This window comes from Balaenoptera physalus, assembly GCF_965194825.1.
Source record: "Balaenoptera physalus genome assembly, contig: HAP1_SCAFFOLD_2386, whole genome shotgun sequence".
Lineage (NCBI taxonomy): Eukaryota > Metazoa > Chordata > Mammalia > Artiodactyla > Balaenopteridae > Balaenoptera > Balaenoptera physalus.
Window position 1 is genome coordinate 39,133 of NW_028124421.1, and position 17,166 is coordinate 56,298.

Genomic DNA, 17,166 nt, shown 5'->3' on the forward strand with positions numbered 1-17,166 from the left:
GCACCAGGAGCGACACCACCTCTGAAGCCTCAAGGGACTCTAGCCTTCCAATGACAACGAGGAGGACCCAAGGCTGAACTGGATTTCCCCGTTGTATGTGACATTCCATTGATCCAATCAATAAATCTTGGCACTCAGTTCAAGTTCTTGGTTGTGCTTTGGTCGCTTTGTATTCTCCCGCGTTTCCTCGGGGAGGTGAAATCCCTCCCTTGGCCTGGGACAGCACGGGAAGGTGGTCCAGACGCCCCTGTCTAGTCCCGTAGCTTGTAGCCACAAACACACCCTAGTGGAATCACGAAAACCGTCTCTCAGTGACAGCCTTCACTTGGTTTCTGGGGGCATGGTGTGGAAGTGTTCCTCAAGGGCATCGTCCTTGCACACAAGGACAGAACTATGCAAATACTTTCATTGACAGAGTTCATAGTAACAACTGTGCCCGGTTTATTATGCAGGCAAATAATCTCTCTCCGTCCCTCCCTCTCTCTCATTGTCTGTCTACGGCCACACACTACACGCACACACCTCTCAAAAGATAAGCCGTGTTACAACTAAAGCGATGCACAAAGGAAATGAAAAACCAAATGCCTGTGGCATCTTAACGTTGTGGCCGGTGATCCCTTCCACTGCTTCTTTCAAAAATATTTTCCAACACATGTGCCTCGTACACTCTGTGTTGAGTGATTCTCCATTGGCTCAATCCGTGCTCCCCATGTCCAGCACGGGTGTGTCAGCGGCACGAAGTAGGAAAATAATCTGAGAGTTGCCACTTGAATGTGTATACACCGATGTATCTGAGTCTCTAGCTACAACTGCATCCGGGTCTCTAGCTCTATAGTGTGTATATCTCTGCAGACACATCTAGTCCTCAGCTCCCTCCCAGTCACTCCTCTGTCTTAGGCTCCCCTTTCTCCAGAGCTCTAGAGCAATATACAGCCCTCTCTCTCTGTCTCTCTGTATCTCTCTCTCTCTCTCTCTCTGTCTCTCTCTTCCTCTCTCTCTCTCTCTCTATCTCTCTCCTTCTTTTCGTTGGGCAGAAAGGAAGTGTCAGTTTCAAGGGGCACACAGTTGGCATAGGGCTTCTGGGAAAAGAATCTGGCCACGGTAGCCTCAGGACAAGTATGACTGGAGATGCGGTAAGAGGAGACAGCTTATGGAAAAGATGGTGCTTTCAAGAGGGCGGGAGGAACACTGGGTCACAGTGTGCCGGGAAACACTGAGATCCTTGTGGGTGGCAGGACTTGCACAGACGCTAGCTAGAGCTAGGAGCTGTGGCTTTACCATCTTGGGGGTTCAATGCTGGCTGCTCCAGCGAAATCTCGGAGCCCAGGGACGGGCAGCGGAACGTCCACAGGGAGGCCACTGGTAGACTGTGCATAAACACACCTGCGGGCTCTCAGGATGTCCTGGCTGCCATGCTGATCAAAGCTTCTACTCTCCCAAGCAAGCTTACCCCACCTGGATTGGCCAGGAGGGAGCCGGTCCAAGTCTGGAAGCCAGTGCCTTCTGGGAGGAGCCAGCAAATCCCATGTTTCCGTGATTATCTCAGCCAAAACTTCCACCTTCTCGGGAAAAACCACCCTGATCCAACAAGATGGTCACGCCCCCCTCTCTGATCTCTGGCACTTGAGGACAAGGGGCCAGGACCTGCACCTCCTCAGGACATCCTCCTGGGCCTCCTGGGACTTGCAGACTCCTACTAGCCCCGGTGGCATCCGTCCACGGGTACTACCTGACAACCGCCCTTAGTGGGTGGGCGCAGAAAATCAAACACACAGATCACACAAACACACACGCCCCAGCCATATTTTCACGAATTGGTGGTGTAATTACTCCAATTCCCAACTGTTTCTAAATAAGCTCACTGTCCTCATGTTAATCCACGTGGTGGCAAAAGAACACATTAGAGATGGTTCTGTGTTTCTGTGTGGTTTTTTTTTGTTTGTTTGCTTCTAAGTTTTCAATTCTCTGCAGCGCAAACGCCCCGAAAATGTTGGGATGGTTGTATTTGGAATCCAAAGCGTTCCTTTCAAACCAAGCTGTGTCATCATCCATCATATAACTTGCTTCATATCCCTCTCCTTCTTCCTCCTCTTCTTCTTCTTCCTCCTCCTCCTCCTCCTCTTCTTCTTCCTCTCTTCTCCTTCTTCCAGATGCCAGTTGACCAGTGAAAGTGAAACCGACTTCGTCTTGTGGACGCCAAGGACAAGCACTGAAATTAAGTTCCTTGGCTTGTGAAACCTACACGTGTGGCCTGCCCCTTTCTCTGCCCTCTCCATGGCATGTGAGCAAGGGGGTGGGTTTCAGGGTACCTCTGAAAAAGTCCCGAACTGTTGACGACCATGGGTAGACCCTAGATAAGCAGTCAAGCTTAGTATGTGAATTATCGGGAACTCAAACCCCAGCCAAGGAAATGCTTTAAGAGTGGGAGGCAATGACGTCCTGGTGGTGATGAACGAAGTGGGAAACGTACTCGAGGAAAGCTAGGCTCCAGGTTCTCTCTCCATTTTGGAAAGTACAGTGACACAGCTAAGCGTGAGGGACTCAGAGTTGGGGAATTCCACGGAGAGCAAAAGTATGTGTGGAATGTGAAAAGGTGTGAAAACGAGAGAGCACTGGACCCCAAGCATTCTGGGAAAGGATGACGAGGGCGGCAGCTTCAAAGGGACCTGGGAGCCTCCGAACAGGCCTTCCATTCCAACGCCCACTTGCCTCACGGGATTCCTTCCAGGTTCTCAATTTGCAAGGAAGGGTTCCCCACCATCTGCGGCTATTTACATAAATAGGGGCGGGGCATCCTCATCCATTATAAATCCTGAGCTTCTCAGCACTGAGCAGTTGGCCAGCAGCTTCCGTGCCATCCGTGTGGGTCTCCCACCATGGATTCGTCCAGCTCGTCCGGCACATACAGCACCTCCACAGGTACGTTGCCCTCAGCATCTGGGCTCTGGGGTTGGGTCCTCCAAATACACTCATGCACCTCCCCACCCCAAGGGTTGATCACCACGAAGGTTGAAGTTTCCCAATGACCACTAATTGGCACGGACAGATATGCTGGGATATGTTTCTGGAATCAGTTGGGCAAAAGGATGCACCTTGGTTTGGGCAATTCACGTACATATTTCTGGTTTGCTGGTTCGTTTGTTTTCCTTCTTGAAATCGACATGGAAGTAGGTAGGCCTGTTGCCTGACAATGGCTTCTCTACCAAAAATCCCAGCCTGTGGTTGCAGTGAATGGAACACGAGTGTTTGAAAACGTTCCCAACTAAACTGACACTCTTTTCCGGTTGACCGTGTTTGGGATTTTGAGTTGGTTTCCCATGTTCTATTCTTGCTGTTGTTACGGATTTGCTCTCTTTGGTTTCGTGTTCCATTCGAACTGGTTTAACTTCCATGGTGTCCATGGAAAGAATCCACATCCAGTATGTATTAAGAATAGAAGAAAAAGAGAGTTTTTCTTTGACCACAACTGAAAGCTAGAGCCTGGGAAACAGAGATTCCAGGAGCACTCGAACTGTCTCTCATTGGACTCCAAGGTAGCCAGTGCAGGAGCCTCTGGAGAGGCAAAATCCGCAGTGTGACACGTTCGTTCCTTGAGTGCTTTCCAAAGATTTTCCTTGGAGCTGGCAGGAAGGAAGGGCGCTTTTAAAGGAAGTCCCCGTTGGTGGTCCGAAACCCTTGCCTTGCCTTGCCTCCTTCCAGGGCGAGACCTGGAGACGACCCTACGTCACCAGCTGCCAGCTGCTAGAGCGGGTGGCCCTTGCAGAAGGGTTGGTGTTGTCCTAGAGTTGGAGAGAGTTCAGGAAACTCAAATCTCAAGGATGTGCAGGACGTGCCTGAAACCACATCCACCCTGGCCATCACGCCCGTCTCCCGCCTTAGAAGGCAGGAAACAAACACGCATCTATCCCCTTGCCACCAGAAAGACGCAACCTCAAATAGGACAGGGATGGGGGGCAGCCCTTCAAGGCTGCCCAACTGAAAGAATAGCACACACACACGGCGAGTCAGCAAGACCTTGGGGCCTGGAAAGGGAAACTCATCTTCCGAAGTACACTGGGCTGTTGTGCGTGTGTGGGTGGGCGGGCGCCATCAGACGGGGCCCCACGTTGGTCCTTATCTCAAAAATGTGGGTCTTCTTAACAATCTCCTAGTGCGTTCTGTGTTGGGGGTTGGCTTGTGTGTTTGTCTGGCTTCGTTTGGCTTTCGTCTCGTTTCCTTTCAAATAGTGAAAGCGGATGTGCCCTGTGCGTATGACAGTCCAGAAGCCGGGCTCCTCTCGTTAGCTTAGAGTTCAAGGTAAATCTGGTAGGAGCCATCAAGACTTTCTGAGGCCTCCACAGGTGGACAATCCTTCCACCCATTTTGGTCACGTTAGCCTGTTTTCCTAGGGCTTTCCCCTTCTGCTTGCATGGCGCCCTGTGGATCCTTGGCGAGTGGTGGGGGGATCCCCATAGCCTTGACCCTCAGCTTAGCTTGAGCCCACAGGGTCCCACTCAGCGTGGCTTTCAGGGTGTGCCCACGGTTGTTCCAAATGCAGAGTCTTCCCCTGGCTTAGAGGTTTTTCACGTGGCACAAGGACCAGCGCTGTGCCGGTACCAGTGGTTTGCACCTCCATGGATTCGCCCCTGACACATTCCCCCTTTTCTCTCCCACAGGCCGACTCTCAAGGCCATCGCGAAGGAGGAGGCTGGTTCTGAGGCTGAGTCAGAAGGACACCCTGCAAGCACTCTTTCAACAGAACCCCTACCCCGGGATAACGACCAGAGAACGGCTGGCACGAGAACTGGGCATTCCGGAAAGCAGAATTCAGGTACGTCCGAGTCTCTCGATCCATTCTCCCTCTCGGGGTCCATGGCCAGACGCAAGTCGCCCTACGCCAGCTGGAGTCCTTGCCCTGGGGGCTTCCTCTTCTGGGTGCTCCAGACAGCAGGGACTCGAATCTGGGCAAGGAAGGTGGCTCCCTTTGGAAAACGTGGCCAGACTGAGCTGTGTGGCGAGAGGTCCATTCAAATGGGTGGTCAAGAATAAAGGGCGAGGGGCCAAGGAAGCAGGAGGGCCTGGTGGTGCCAGGGAGGTGTTCCCTTGATGGCTGGCTTCCAAGGAACTAGTCGTGCTGAAGACTTCCCTCTCTGGGCAGGTTGGAGAGGAGTCACCAAAGGTAGGAACACCTCGCCTGCGACCTTACAAAGCGTCGCCAAAGACTGATTGGCTTTCCCTACGAACACGTTTTCTCAGGGTGTCACATTTTCCACACACCACCGTCAGAAACGTCTAAAAACATGCACACACACACGCACACAAGCACAGGTCCACACTGCGGTTCGGCCTCGGGGAATGAGGTAGCATGCACACGGCTTCACTGTTGAAGACAAGGACACATATTCTGAAGATGGGGAGCGGGTACATAAGAGTCTCCTGACCTAAGAGTGATGGAGGCATGTAGTCCCTGAGAAGTGACTGTCAATGAGTAGTTCCCAGGCAGCATGGGAAGTGTGGTTTTCATGGGGGCACTTGCTAATGGATATGATTGCGTGTTATGAGACAGTACTGCCTGTGGGGACATAAGAGAGGCAGGGAACCATGAATCGGGCATGGACCGTGCCAAAGGGGAGGCAAAGAGAGCAAATGAGGGAAAGGAGATTGAGCCTGAGAGCCTGGGACAGAGACAGAGAGAGGGGAAGGCAGGCAGGCAGGCAGGTGGGCAGGCGGGCGGGTGGCAACAGAGACAGACGTCAACAGGTAGATGCGGAGAATCGTAGACGGAGACCAAAAGACCCAGAGACAAACTGGTAGTTTTGATGAGGAGGGGTGGGGCGGGGAGAGAGAGAGAGAGAGAGGTAGCTATCCATCCCATTCTGACTGTGGGAAAGCAAGCATTGTCTCCTCCTGTGTCACAAGTCGTTACTCTGGACACCAGTAAGGTGACTCGAAGAGGAAGGATTATTTTCACGGACACAGATTGTGTATTCTGGAATCTGGTGCACTTCTTCAGAGGTGAAAGCGGGAGTCTACATTCTACCTGCCAGTGAGAGTTCAGTCCCTTTGACTCGTAAATATTTACACTGGGGGCAGAGGGGCCGTACTGGGTCTCCATTAGTCGGCTTGTTGCTGGCTGGCTGGCTGGCTGGCGCGTTTGTGCGTTTGTGCTATGGTGCATCCCTGCAATCGATCTTGGAAGTACGTGCATGAGCATTGAATGACAAGGCTTTCTTTCTTTGTACCCAGGTTTGGTTTCAAAACCAACGGGGAAGACGCCTGAAGCAGAGCCGATTGCTGTCGGAGAATGCCTTCAAAGGAGGGCAGTCGCAGCCGCTGCGGCCGCCACCGCCTCAGGCTTTGACTCGAGGTAAGTACCCAGCAATCCAAAGGCATTTCCCCAGAGCATCCCCTTGAGACACAATCATCTCTGAACGTGGATGACCGTGGGGGGCCAAGAACGCTTCAGAGAGGAAACCATGATATCTTGGCTTCTTGCCCCATTCCTGTTCCACACAGGAGCATCATGGCCCTGTTGGAGGGTGGGGAGCTGCATGGCCGGGAAGGCTTGGAATCTTCGGGTCCGGAACCTGCCCGGATGTGCAGAAATCCCTTCTTCCATCACATGGGGCATTTTCACATAGCACTGAATAAGATGTATCGATGTATCGATCTTGATCTATGACATACCACTTCCTACATACCACACACTGCATCTGCTGTGAATGTGCTGCAGTTGGCCTGAATGTCCTCTCTTCTCTGTGTGTTCTTCTTCAGAAAGCTTGGGAAGAGAGGCCAGGCGAAAGAGGACTTTCATCTCTCCTTCTCAAACAAGGGTCCTTGTGCAAGCCTTTGAGAGGGATCGATTTCCATCTATTGCTGCCAGGGAAGAATTGGCTCACCAGACAGGAATTCCCGAACCTCGAATCCAGGTAAGTTCTCCACCAGTGGGTGGGACTTGGGTTCTCCCACGAGGAAGGAGTGTTAAACCTTGTGACGGGTTGCTGCTGGATATAGGTAGGCTTGGCGAGGGGGGATTGGGAGGAGGTTCCCTTCGTCCTACGACTACACTAAGGGGGCTGATCTGAAGGCATCCCTTTCCGGAAGAGGAGAGGGCAATGGAAGTCCTGGGCAGCCAGAGAGGGGCCTGAGGTTGTAGCCGGTCAATGACGGCTCTCCTCAAAGCCAGGGGTGGGGACGGGTGGGGTGGGTCCTGTGTTGCCCTGACGTCCTCCCGCATTTTCAAGAGCCAAGGCGAAAGCTCTAGGTAAAATGGCCCTTAGATGAGGCCCACCAGTACTTGCCATGGACCTGACAGATTGGAGGGCAGGGCAGGGCAGGGCAGGGCGGGCCGGGGCGGGGCCGGCCGGGGATGGGGCGGCGGCAAGTAGATCTGGACTGTCGCGCTGCTAATGTTCCTGTCTCCCCATATGGTTCCCTAGATATGGTTCCAGAACCGAAGAGCTCGGCACCCAAAGCAGAGCGCTAGTGGGCCTGTGAATGCCCTGGCCGAAGGACCAGATGCCACATCAGCCGTGACTGCCCTGTCGGACCAAAGCCCCCCGCCCACTGTCCATAGCAGCTCTCATCGTTATCCTCCCTCTCATGCACCTGAGAGCACGCAATCCTTTGCTGCGGCCACTCCTGTTTTCTCCCCCACCTTTCTTGTGCCAGGGGCTGCCTCTGGGTGCTGTGTGGGCCACCCGTTGATGTTCATCGTGGTCCAGCCCAGCCTGGCAGCACTTCAGGGATGCCAGAACCCGCAGCCTCTTCCGGCCACAGTTCCATGGGGCGAAGGGACACATGCTGTCATCGCCAGTGGGCAGCCTGCCCAGGGGGCCATCGTGCCGCCTGCACCGCCAGAGACACACTTCTGGCCGCAGCAGCCAACCTCAAGTGAAGAGACATCTCCCCAGCTGGAGCAACAGCCCCAGCACTCAGCCCTTCCAGGCTCTTCAAGCCTCCTGGACGAACTCTTGTCAGACGCGGACATTCTGGACAAGGCAGGCCCATTTCTGAATGCGGACGCAGAGGAAGAGGAACTTGCGGCAACCCTGGAAGCCCCCCTCAGCGAGGAAGAATTCCAGGCCTTGCTCGACATGCTGCCAGGCTCCCCAGTGCCACAGGCTTAGGGGGAGGTAGGAAGACCTTCCCCCGAGCCCCGTTCAAGCCTCCTTTCCTGGGAGGCAGAGCCACGGGCGAGAGAAAGGAGAAGGAACAAGCAACGCTCATGATAGTGTCTGGCAGGGCGACCAAGGCAAGAAGACTGTCGACGGCAACTGCGTTGTGTCTACGAGCAATGCCGTGCTCCACACGGACTGTCAGGAAGCATGGGCACCAGGAGCGACACCACCTCTGAAGCCTCAAGGGACTCTAGCCTTCCAATGACAACGAGGAGGACCCAAGGCTGAACTGGATTTCCCCGTTGTATGTGACATTCCATTGATCCAATCAATAAATCTTGGCACTCAGTTCAAGTTCTTGGTTGTGCTTTGGTCGCTTTGTATTCTCCCGCGTTTCCTCGGGGAGGTGAAATCCCTCCCTTGGCCTGGGACAGCACGGGAAGGTGGTCCAGACGCCCCTGTCTAGTCCCGTAGCTTGTAGCCACAAACACACCCTAGTGGAATCACGAAAACCGTCTCTCAGTGACAGCCTTCACTTGGTTTCTGGGGGCATGGTGTGGAAGTGTTCCTCAAGGGCATCGTCCTTGCACACAAGGACAGAACTATGCAAATACTTTCATTGACAGAGTTCATAGTAACAACTGTGCCCGGTTTATTATGCAGGCAAATAATCTCTCTCCGTCCCTCCCTCTCTCTCATTGTCTGTCTACGGCCACACACTACACGCACACACCTCTCAAAAGATAAGCCGTGTTACAACTAAAGCGATGCACAAAGGAAATGAAAAACCAAATGCCTGTGGCATCTTAACGTTGTGGCCGGTGATCCCTTCCACTGCTTCTTTCAAAAATATTTTCCAACACATGTGCCTCGTACACTCTGTGTTGAGTGATTCTCCATTGGCTCAATCCGTGCTCCCCATGTCCAGCACGGGTGTGTCAGCGGCACGAAGTAGGAAAATAATCTGAGAGTTGCCACTTGAATGTGTATACACCGATGTATCTGAGTCTCTAGCTACAACTGCATCCGGGTCTCTAGCTCTATAGTGTGTATATCTCTGCAGACACATCTAGTCCTCAGCTCCCTCCCAGTCACTCCTCTGTCTTAGGCTCCCCTTTCTCCAGAGCTCTAGAGCAATATACAGCCCTCTCTCTCTGTCTCTCTGTATCTCTCTCTCTCTCTCTCTCTGTCTCTCTCTTCCTCTCTCTCTCTCTCTCTATCTCTCTCCTTCTTTTCGTTGGGCAGAAAGGAAGTGTCAGTTTCAAGGGGCACACAGTTGGCATAGGGCTTCTGGGAAAAGAATCTGGCCACGGTAGCCTCAGGACAAGTATGACTGGAGATGCGGTAAGAGGAGACAGCTTATGGAAAAGATGGTGCTTTCAAGAGGGCGGGAGGAACACTGGGTCACAGTGTGCCGGGAAACACTGAGATCCTTGTGGGTGGCAGGACTTGCACAGACGCTAGCTAGAGCTAGGAGCTGTGGCTTTACCATCTTGGGGGTTCAATGCTGGCTGCTCCAGCGAAATCTCGGAGCCCAGGGACGGGCAGCGGAACGTCCACAGGGAGGCCACTGGTAGACTGTGCATAAACACACCTGCGGGCTCTCAGGATGTCCTGGCTGCCATGCTGATCAAAGCTTCTACTCTCCCAAGCAAGCTTACCCCACCTGGATTGGCCAGGAGGGAGCCGGTCCAAGTCTGGAAGCCAGTGCCTTCTGGGAGGAGCCAGCAAATCCCATGTTTCCGTGATTATCTCAGCCAAAACTTCCACCTTCTCGGGAAAAACCACCCTGATCCAACAAGATGGTCACGCCCCCCTCTCTGATCTCTGGCACTTGAGGACAAGGGGCCAGGACCTGCACCTCCTCAGGACATCCTCCTGGGCCTCCTGGGACTTGCAGACTCCTACTAGCCCCGGTGGCATCCGTCCACGGGTACTACCTGACAACCGCCCTTAGTGGGTGGGCGCAGAAAATCAAACACACAGATCACACAAACACACACGCCCCAGCCATATTTTCACGAATTGGTGGTGTAATTACTCCAATTCCCAACTGTTTCTAAATAAGCTCACTGTCCTCATGTTAATCCACGTGGTGGCAAAAGAACACATTAGAGATGGTTCTGTGTTTCTGTGTGGTTTTTTTTTGTTTGTTTGCTTCTAAGTTTTCAATTCTCTGCAGCGCAAACGCCCCGAAAATGTTGGGATGGTTGTATTTGGAATCCAAAGCGTTCCTTTCAAACCAAGCTGTGTCATCATCCATCATATAACTTGCTTCATATCCCTCTCCTTCTTCCTCCTCTTCTTCTTCTTCCTCCTCCTCCTCCTCCTCTTCTTCTTCCTCTCTTCTCCTTCTTCCAGATGCCAGTTGACCAGTGAAAGTGAAACCGACTTCGTCTTGTGGACGCCAAGGACAAGCACTGAAATTAAGTTCCTTGGCTTGTGAAACCTACACGTGTGGCCTGCCCCTTTCTCTGCCCTCTCCATGGCATGTGAGCAAGGGGGTGGGTTTCAGGGTACCTCTGAAAAAGTCCCGAACTGTTGACGACCATGGGTAGACCCTAGATAAGCAGTCAAGCTTAGTATGTGAATTATCGGGAACTCAAACCCCAGCCAAGGAAATGCTTTAAGAGTGGGAGGCAATGACGTCCTGGTGGTGATGAACGAAGTGGGAAACGTACTCGAGGAAAGCTAGGCTCCAGGTTCTCTCTCCATTTTGGAAAGTACAGTGACACAGCTAAGCGTGAGGGACTCAGAGTTGGGGAATTCCACGGAGAGCAAAAGTATGTGTGGAATGTGAAAAGGTGTGAAAACGAGAGAGCACTGGACCCCAAGCATTCTGGGAAAGGATGACGAGGGCGGCAGCTTCAAAGGGACCTGGGAGCCTCCGAACAGGCCTTCCATTCCAACGCCCACTTGCCTCACGGGATTCCTTCCAGGTTCTCAATTTGCAAGGAAGGGTTCCCCACCATCTGCGGCTATTTACATAAATAGGGGCGGGGCATCCTCATCCATTATAAATCCTGAGCTTCTCAGCACTGAGCAGTTGGCCAGCAGCTTCCGTGCCATCCGTGTGGGTCTCCCACCATGGATTCGTCCAGCTCGTCCGGCACATACAGCACCTCCACAGGTACGTTGCCCTCAGCATCTGGGCTCTGGGGTTGGGTCCTCCAAATACACTCATGCACCTCCCCACCCCAAGGGTTGATCACCACGAAGGTTGAAGTTTCCCAATGACCACTAATTGGCACGGACAGATATGCTGGGATATGTTTCTGGAATCAGTTGGGCAAAAGGATGCACCTTGGTTTGGGCAATTCACGTACATATTTCTGGTTTGCTGGTTCGTTTGTTTTCCTTCTTGAAATCGACATGGAAGTAGGTAGGCCTGTTGCCTGACAATGGCTTCTCTACCAAAAATCCCAGCCTGTGGTTGCAGTGAATGGAACACGAGTGTTTGAAAACGTTCCCAACTAAACTGACACTCTTTTCCGGTTGACCGTGTTTGGGGTTTTGAGTTGGTTTCCCATGTTCTATTCTTGCTGTTGTTACGGATTTGCTCTCTTTGGTTTCGTGTTCCATTCGAACTGGTTTAACTTCCATGGTGTCCATGGAAAGAATCCACATCCAGTATGTATTAAGAATAGAAGAAAAAGAGAGTTTTTCTTTGACCACAACTGAAAGCTAGAGCCTGGGAAACAGAGATTCCAGGAGCACTCGAACTGTCTCTCATTGGACTCCAAGGTAGCCAGTGCAGGAGCCTCTGGAGAGGCAAAATCCGCAGTGTGACACGTTCGTTCCTTGAGTGCTTTCCAAAGATTTTCCTTGGAGCTGGCAGGAAGGAAGGGCGCTTTTAAAGGAAGTCCCCGTTGGTGGTCCGAAACCCTTGCCTTGCCTTGCCTCCTTCCAGGGCGAGACCTGGAGACGACCCTACGTCACCAGCTGCCAGCTGCTAGAGCGGGTGGCCCTTGCAGAAGGGTTGGTGTTGTCCTAGAGTTGGAGAGAGTTCAGGAAACTCAAATCTCAAGGATGTGCAGGACGTGCCTGAAACCACATCCACCCTGGCCATCACGCCCGTCTCCCGCCTTAGAAGGCAGGAAACAAACACGCATCTATCCCCTTGCCACCAGAAAGACGCAACCTCAAATAGGACAGGGATGGGGGGCAGCCCTTCAAGGCTGCCCAACTGAAAGAATAGCACACACACACGGCGAGTCAGCAAGACCTTGGGGCCTGGAAAGGGAAACTCATCTTCCGAAGTACACTGGGCTGTTGTGCGTGTGTGGGTGGGCGGGCGCCATCAGACGGGGCCCCACGTTGGTCCTTATCTCAAAAATGTGGGTCTTCTTAACAATCTCCTAGTGCGTTCTGTGTTGGGGGTTGGCTTGTGTGTTTGTCTGGCTTCGTTTGGCTTTCGTCTCGTTTCCTTTCAAATAGTGAAAGCGGATGTGCCCTGTGCGTATGACAGTCCAGAAGCCGGGCTCCTCTCGTTAGCTTAGAGTTCAAGGTAAATCTGGTAGGAGCCATCAAGACTTTCTGAGGCCTCCACAGGTGGACAATCCTTCCACCCATTTTGGTCACGTTAGCCTGTTTTCCTAGGGCTTTCCCCTTCTGCTTGCATGGCGCCCTGTGGATCCTTGGCGAGTGGTGGGGGGATCCCCATAGCCTTGACCCTCAGCTTAGCTTGAGCCCACAGGGTCCCACTCAGCGTGGCTTTCAGGGTGTGCCCACGGTTGTTCCAAATGCAGAGTCTTCCCCTGGCTTAGAGGTTTTTCACGTGGCACAAGGACCAGCGCTGTGCCGGTACCAGTGGTTTGCACCTCCATGGATTCGCCCCTGACACATTCCCCCTTTTCTCTCCCACAGGCCGACTCTCAAGGCCATCGCGAAGGAGGAGGCTGGTTCTGAGGCTGAGTCAGAAGGACACCCTGCAAGCACTCTTTCAACAGAACCCCTACCCCGGGATAACGACCAGAGAACGGCTGGCACGAGAACTGGGCATTCCGGAAAGCAGAATTCAGGTACGTCCGAGTCTCTCGATCCATTCTCCCTCTCGGGGTCCATGGCCAGACGCAAGTCGCCCTACGCCAGCTGGAGTCCTTGCCCTGGGGGCTTCCTCTTCTGGGTGCTCCAGACAGCAGGGACTCGAATCTGGGCAAGGAAGGTGGCTCCCTTTGGAAAACGTGGCCAGACTGAGCTGTGTGGCGAGAGGTCCATTCAAATGGGTGGTCAAGAATAAAGGGCGAGGGGCCAAGGAAGCAGGAGGGCCTGGTGGTGCCAGGGAGGTGTTCCCTTGATGGCTGGCTTCCAAGGAACTAGTCGTGCTGAAGACTTCCCTCTCTGGGCAGGTTGGAGAGGAGTCACCAAAGGTAGGAACACCTCGCCTGCGACCTTACAAAGCGTCGCCAAAGACTGATTGGCTTTCCCTACGAACACGTTTTCTCAGGGTGTCACATTTTCCACACACCACCGTCAGAAACGTCTAAAAACATGCACACACACACGCACACAAGCACAGGTCCACACTGCGGTTCGGCCTCGGGGAATGAGGTAGCATGCACACGGCTTCACTGTTGAAGACAAGGACACATATTCTGAAGATGGGGAGCGGGTACATAAGAGTCTCCTGACCTAAGAGTGATGGAGGCATGTAGTCCCTGAGAAGTGACTGTCAATGAGTAGTTCCCAGGCAGCATGGGAAGTGTGGTTTTCATGGGGGCACTTGCTAATGGATATGATTGCGTGTTATGAGACAGTACTGCCTGTGGGGACATAAGAGAGGCAGGGAACCATGAATCGGGCATGGACCGTGCCAAAGGGGAGGCAAAGAGAGCAAATGAGGGAAAGGAGATTGAGCCTGAGAGCCTGGGACAGAGACAGAGAGAGGGGAAGGCAGGCAGGCAGGCAGGTGGGCAGGCGGGCGGGTGGCAACAGAGACAGACGTCAACAGGTAGATGCGGAGAATCGTAGACGGAGACCAAAAGACCCAGAGACAAACTGGTAGTTTTGATGAGGAGGGGTGGGGCGGGGGAGAGAGAGAGAGAGAGGTAGCTATCCATCCCATTCTGACTGTGGGAAAGCAAGCATTGTCTCCTCCTGTGTCACAAGTCGTTACTCTGGACACCAGTAAGGTGACTCGAAGAGGAAGGATTATTTTCACGGACACAGATTGTGTATTCTGGAATCTGGTGCACTTCTTCAGAGGTGAAAGCGGGAGTCTACATTCTACCTGCCAGTGAGAGTTCAGTCCCTTTGACTCGTAAATATTTACACTGGGGGCAGAGGGGCCGTACTGGGTCTCCATTAGTCGGCTTGTTGCTGGCTGGCTGGCTGGCTGGCGCGTTTGTGCGTTTGTGCTATGGTGCATCCCTGCAATCGATCTTGGAAGTACGTGCATGAGCATTGAATGACAAGGCTTTCTTTCTTTGTACCCAGGTTTGGTTTCAAAACCAACGGGGAAGACGCCTGAAGCAGAGCCGATTGCTGTCGGAGAATGCCTTCAAAGGAGGGCAGTCGCAGCCGCTGCGGCCGCCACCGCCTCAGGCTTTGACTCGAGGTAAGTACCCAGCAATCCAAAGGCATTTCCCCAGAGCATCCCCTTGAGACACAATCATCTCTGAACGTGGATGACCGTGGGGGGCCAAGAACACTTCAGAGAGGAAACCATGATATCTTGGCTTCTTGCCCCATTCCTGCTCCACACAGGAGCATCATGGCCCTGTTGGAGGGTGGGGAGCTGCATGGCCGGGAAGGCTTGGAATCTTCGGGTCCGGAACCTGCCCGGATGTGCAGAAATCCCTTCTTCCATCACATGGGGCATTTTCACATAGCACTGAATAAGATGTATCGATGTATCGATCTTGATCTATGACATACCACTTCCTACATACCACACACTGCATCTGCTGTGAATGTGCTGCAGTTGTCCTGAATGTCCTCTCTTCTCTGTGTGTTCTTCTTCAGAAAGCTTGGGAAGAGAGGCCAGGCGAAAGAGGACTTTCATCTCTCCTTCTCAAACAAGGGTCCTTGTGCAAGCCTTTGAGAGGGATCGATTTCCATCTATTGCTGCCAGGGAAGAATTGGCTCACCAGACAGGAATTCCCGAACCTCGAATCCAGGTAAGTTCTCCACCAGTGGGTGGGACTTGGGTTCTCCCACGAGGAAGGAGTGTTAAACCTTGTGACGGGTTGCTGCTGGATATAGGTAGGCTTGGCGAGGGGTGATTGGGAGGAGGTTCCCTTCGTCCTACGAATACACTAAGGGGGCTGATCTGAAGGCATCCCTTTCCGGAAGAGGAGAGGGCAATGGAAGTCCTGGGCAGCCAGAGAGGGGCCTGAGGTTGTAGCCGGTCAATGACGGCTCTCCTCAAAGCCAGGGGTGGGGACGGGTGGGGTGGGTCCTGTGTTGCCCTGACGTCCTCCCGCATTTTCAAGAGCCAAGGCGAAAGCTCTAGGTAAAATGGCCCTTAGATGAGGCCCACCAGTACTTGCCATGGACCTGACAGATTGGAGGGCAGGGCAGGGCAGGGCAGGGCGGGCCGGGGCGGGGCCGGCCGGGGATGGGGCGGCGGCAAGTAGATCTGGACTGTCGCGCTGCTAATGTTCCTGTCTCCCCATATGGTTCCCTAGATATGGTTCCAGAACCGAAGAGCTCGGCACCCAAAGCAGAGCGCTAGTGGGCCTGTGAATGCCCTGGCCGAAGGACCAGATGCCACATCAGCCGTGACTGCCCTGTCGGACCAAAGCCCCCCGCCCACTGTCCATAGCAGCTCTCATCGTTATCCTCCCTCTCATGCACCTGAGAGCACGCAATCCTTTGCTGCGGCCACTCCTGTTTTCTCCCCCACCTTTCTTGTGCCAGGGGCTGCCTCTGGGTGCTGTGTGGGCCACCCGTTGATGTTCATCGTGGTCCAGCCCAGCCTGGCAGCACTTCAGGGATGCCAGAACCCGCAGCCTCTTCCGGCCACAGTTCCATGGGGCGAAGGGACACATGCTGTCATCGCCAGTGGGCAGCCTGCCCAGGGGGCCATCGTGACGCCTGCACCGCCAGAGACACACTTCTGGCCGCAGCAGCCAACCTCAAGTGAAGAGACATCTCCCCAGCTGGAGCAACAGCCCCAGCACTCAGCCCTTCCAGGCTCTTCAAGCCTCCTGGACGAACTCTTGTCAGACGCGGACATTCTGGACAAGGCAGGCCCATTTCTGAATGCGGACGCAGAGGAAGAGGAACTTGCGGCAACCCTGGAAGCCCCCCTCAGCGAGGAAGAATTCCAGGCCTTGCTCGACATGCTGCCAGGCTCCCCAGTGCCACAGGCTTAGGGGGAGGTAGGAAGACCTTCCCCCGAGCCCCGTTCAAGCCTCCTTTCCTGGGAGGCAGAGCCACGGGCGAGAGAAAGGAGAAGGAACAAGCAACGCTCATGATAGTGTCTGGCAGGGCGACCAAGGCAAGAAGACTGTCGACGGCAACTGCGTTGTGTCTACGAGCAATGCCGTGCTCCACACGGACTGTCAGGAAGCATGGGCACCAGGAGCGACACCACCTCTGAAGCCTCAAGGGACTCTAGCCTTCCAATGACAACGAGGAGGACCCAAGGCTGAACTGGATTTCCCCGTTGTATGTGACATTCCATTGATCCAATCAATAAATCTTGGCACTCAGTTCAAGTTCTTGGTTGTGCTTTGGTCGCTTTGTATTCTCCCGCGTTTCCTCGGGGAGGTGAAATCCCTCCCTTGGCCTGGGACAGCACGGGAAGGTGGTCCAGACGCCCCTGTCTAGTCCCGTAGCTTGTAGCCACAAACACACCCTAGTGGAATCACGAAAACCGTCTCTCAGTGACAGCCTTCACTTGGTTTCTGGGGGCATGGTGTGGAAGTGTTCCTCAAGGGCATCGTCCTTGCACACAAGGACAGAACTATGCAAATACTTTCATTGACAGAGTTCATAGTAACAACTGTGCCCGGTTTATTATGCAGGCAAATAATCTCTCTCCGTCCCTCCCTCTCTCTCATTGTCTGTCTACGGCCACACACTACACGCACACACCTCTCAAAAGATAAGCCGTGTTACA

General features: G+C 53.6%; 2 protein-coding genes across 2 annotated transcripts; both read left to right on the plus strand.

Moving 5' to 3' along the window:
• Positions 1-2,876: 2,876 nt before the first annotated feature.
• On the plus strand, positions 2,877-8,108 carry LOC309654247 (double homeobox protein 4-like protein 4; the record flags this gene model as incomplete). Its single annotated transcript, XM_082478827.1, has 5 exons — positions 2,877-2,919; positions 4,656-4,810; positions 6,226-6,346; positions 6,754-6,908; positions 7,419-8,108. 5 exons carry the CDS (start codon positions 2,877-2,879, stop codon positions 8,106-8,108), a joined length of 1,164 nt encoding a protein of 387 aa, XP_082334953.1.
• A 3,078-nt stretch (positions 8,109-11,186) lies between these two features.
• LOC309654248 (double homeobox protein 4-like protein 4) lies at positions 11,187-16,417 on the plus strand (the record flags this gene model as incomplete). The annotated part of the gene is made up of 5 exons (XM_082478828.1): positions 11,187-11,229; positions 12,966-13,120; positions 14,535-14,655; positions 15,063-15,217; positions 15,728-16,417. The coding sequence occupies 5 exons, from the start codon at positions 11,187-11,189 to the stop codon at positions 16,415-16,417; spliced, it is 1,164 nt and encodes a 387-aa protein (XP_082334954.1).
• Between the last annotated feature and the right edge of the window lie 749 nt (positions 16,418-17,166).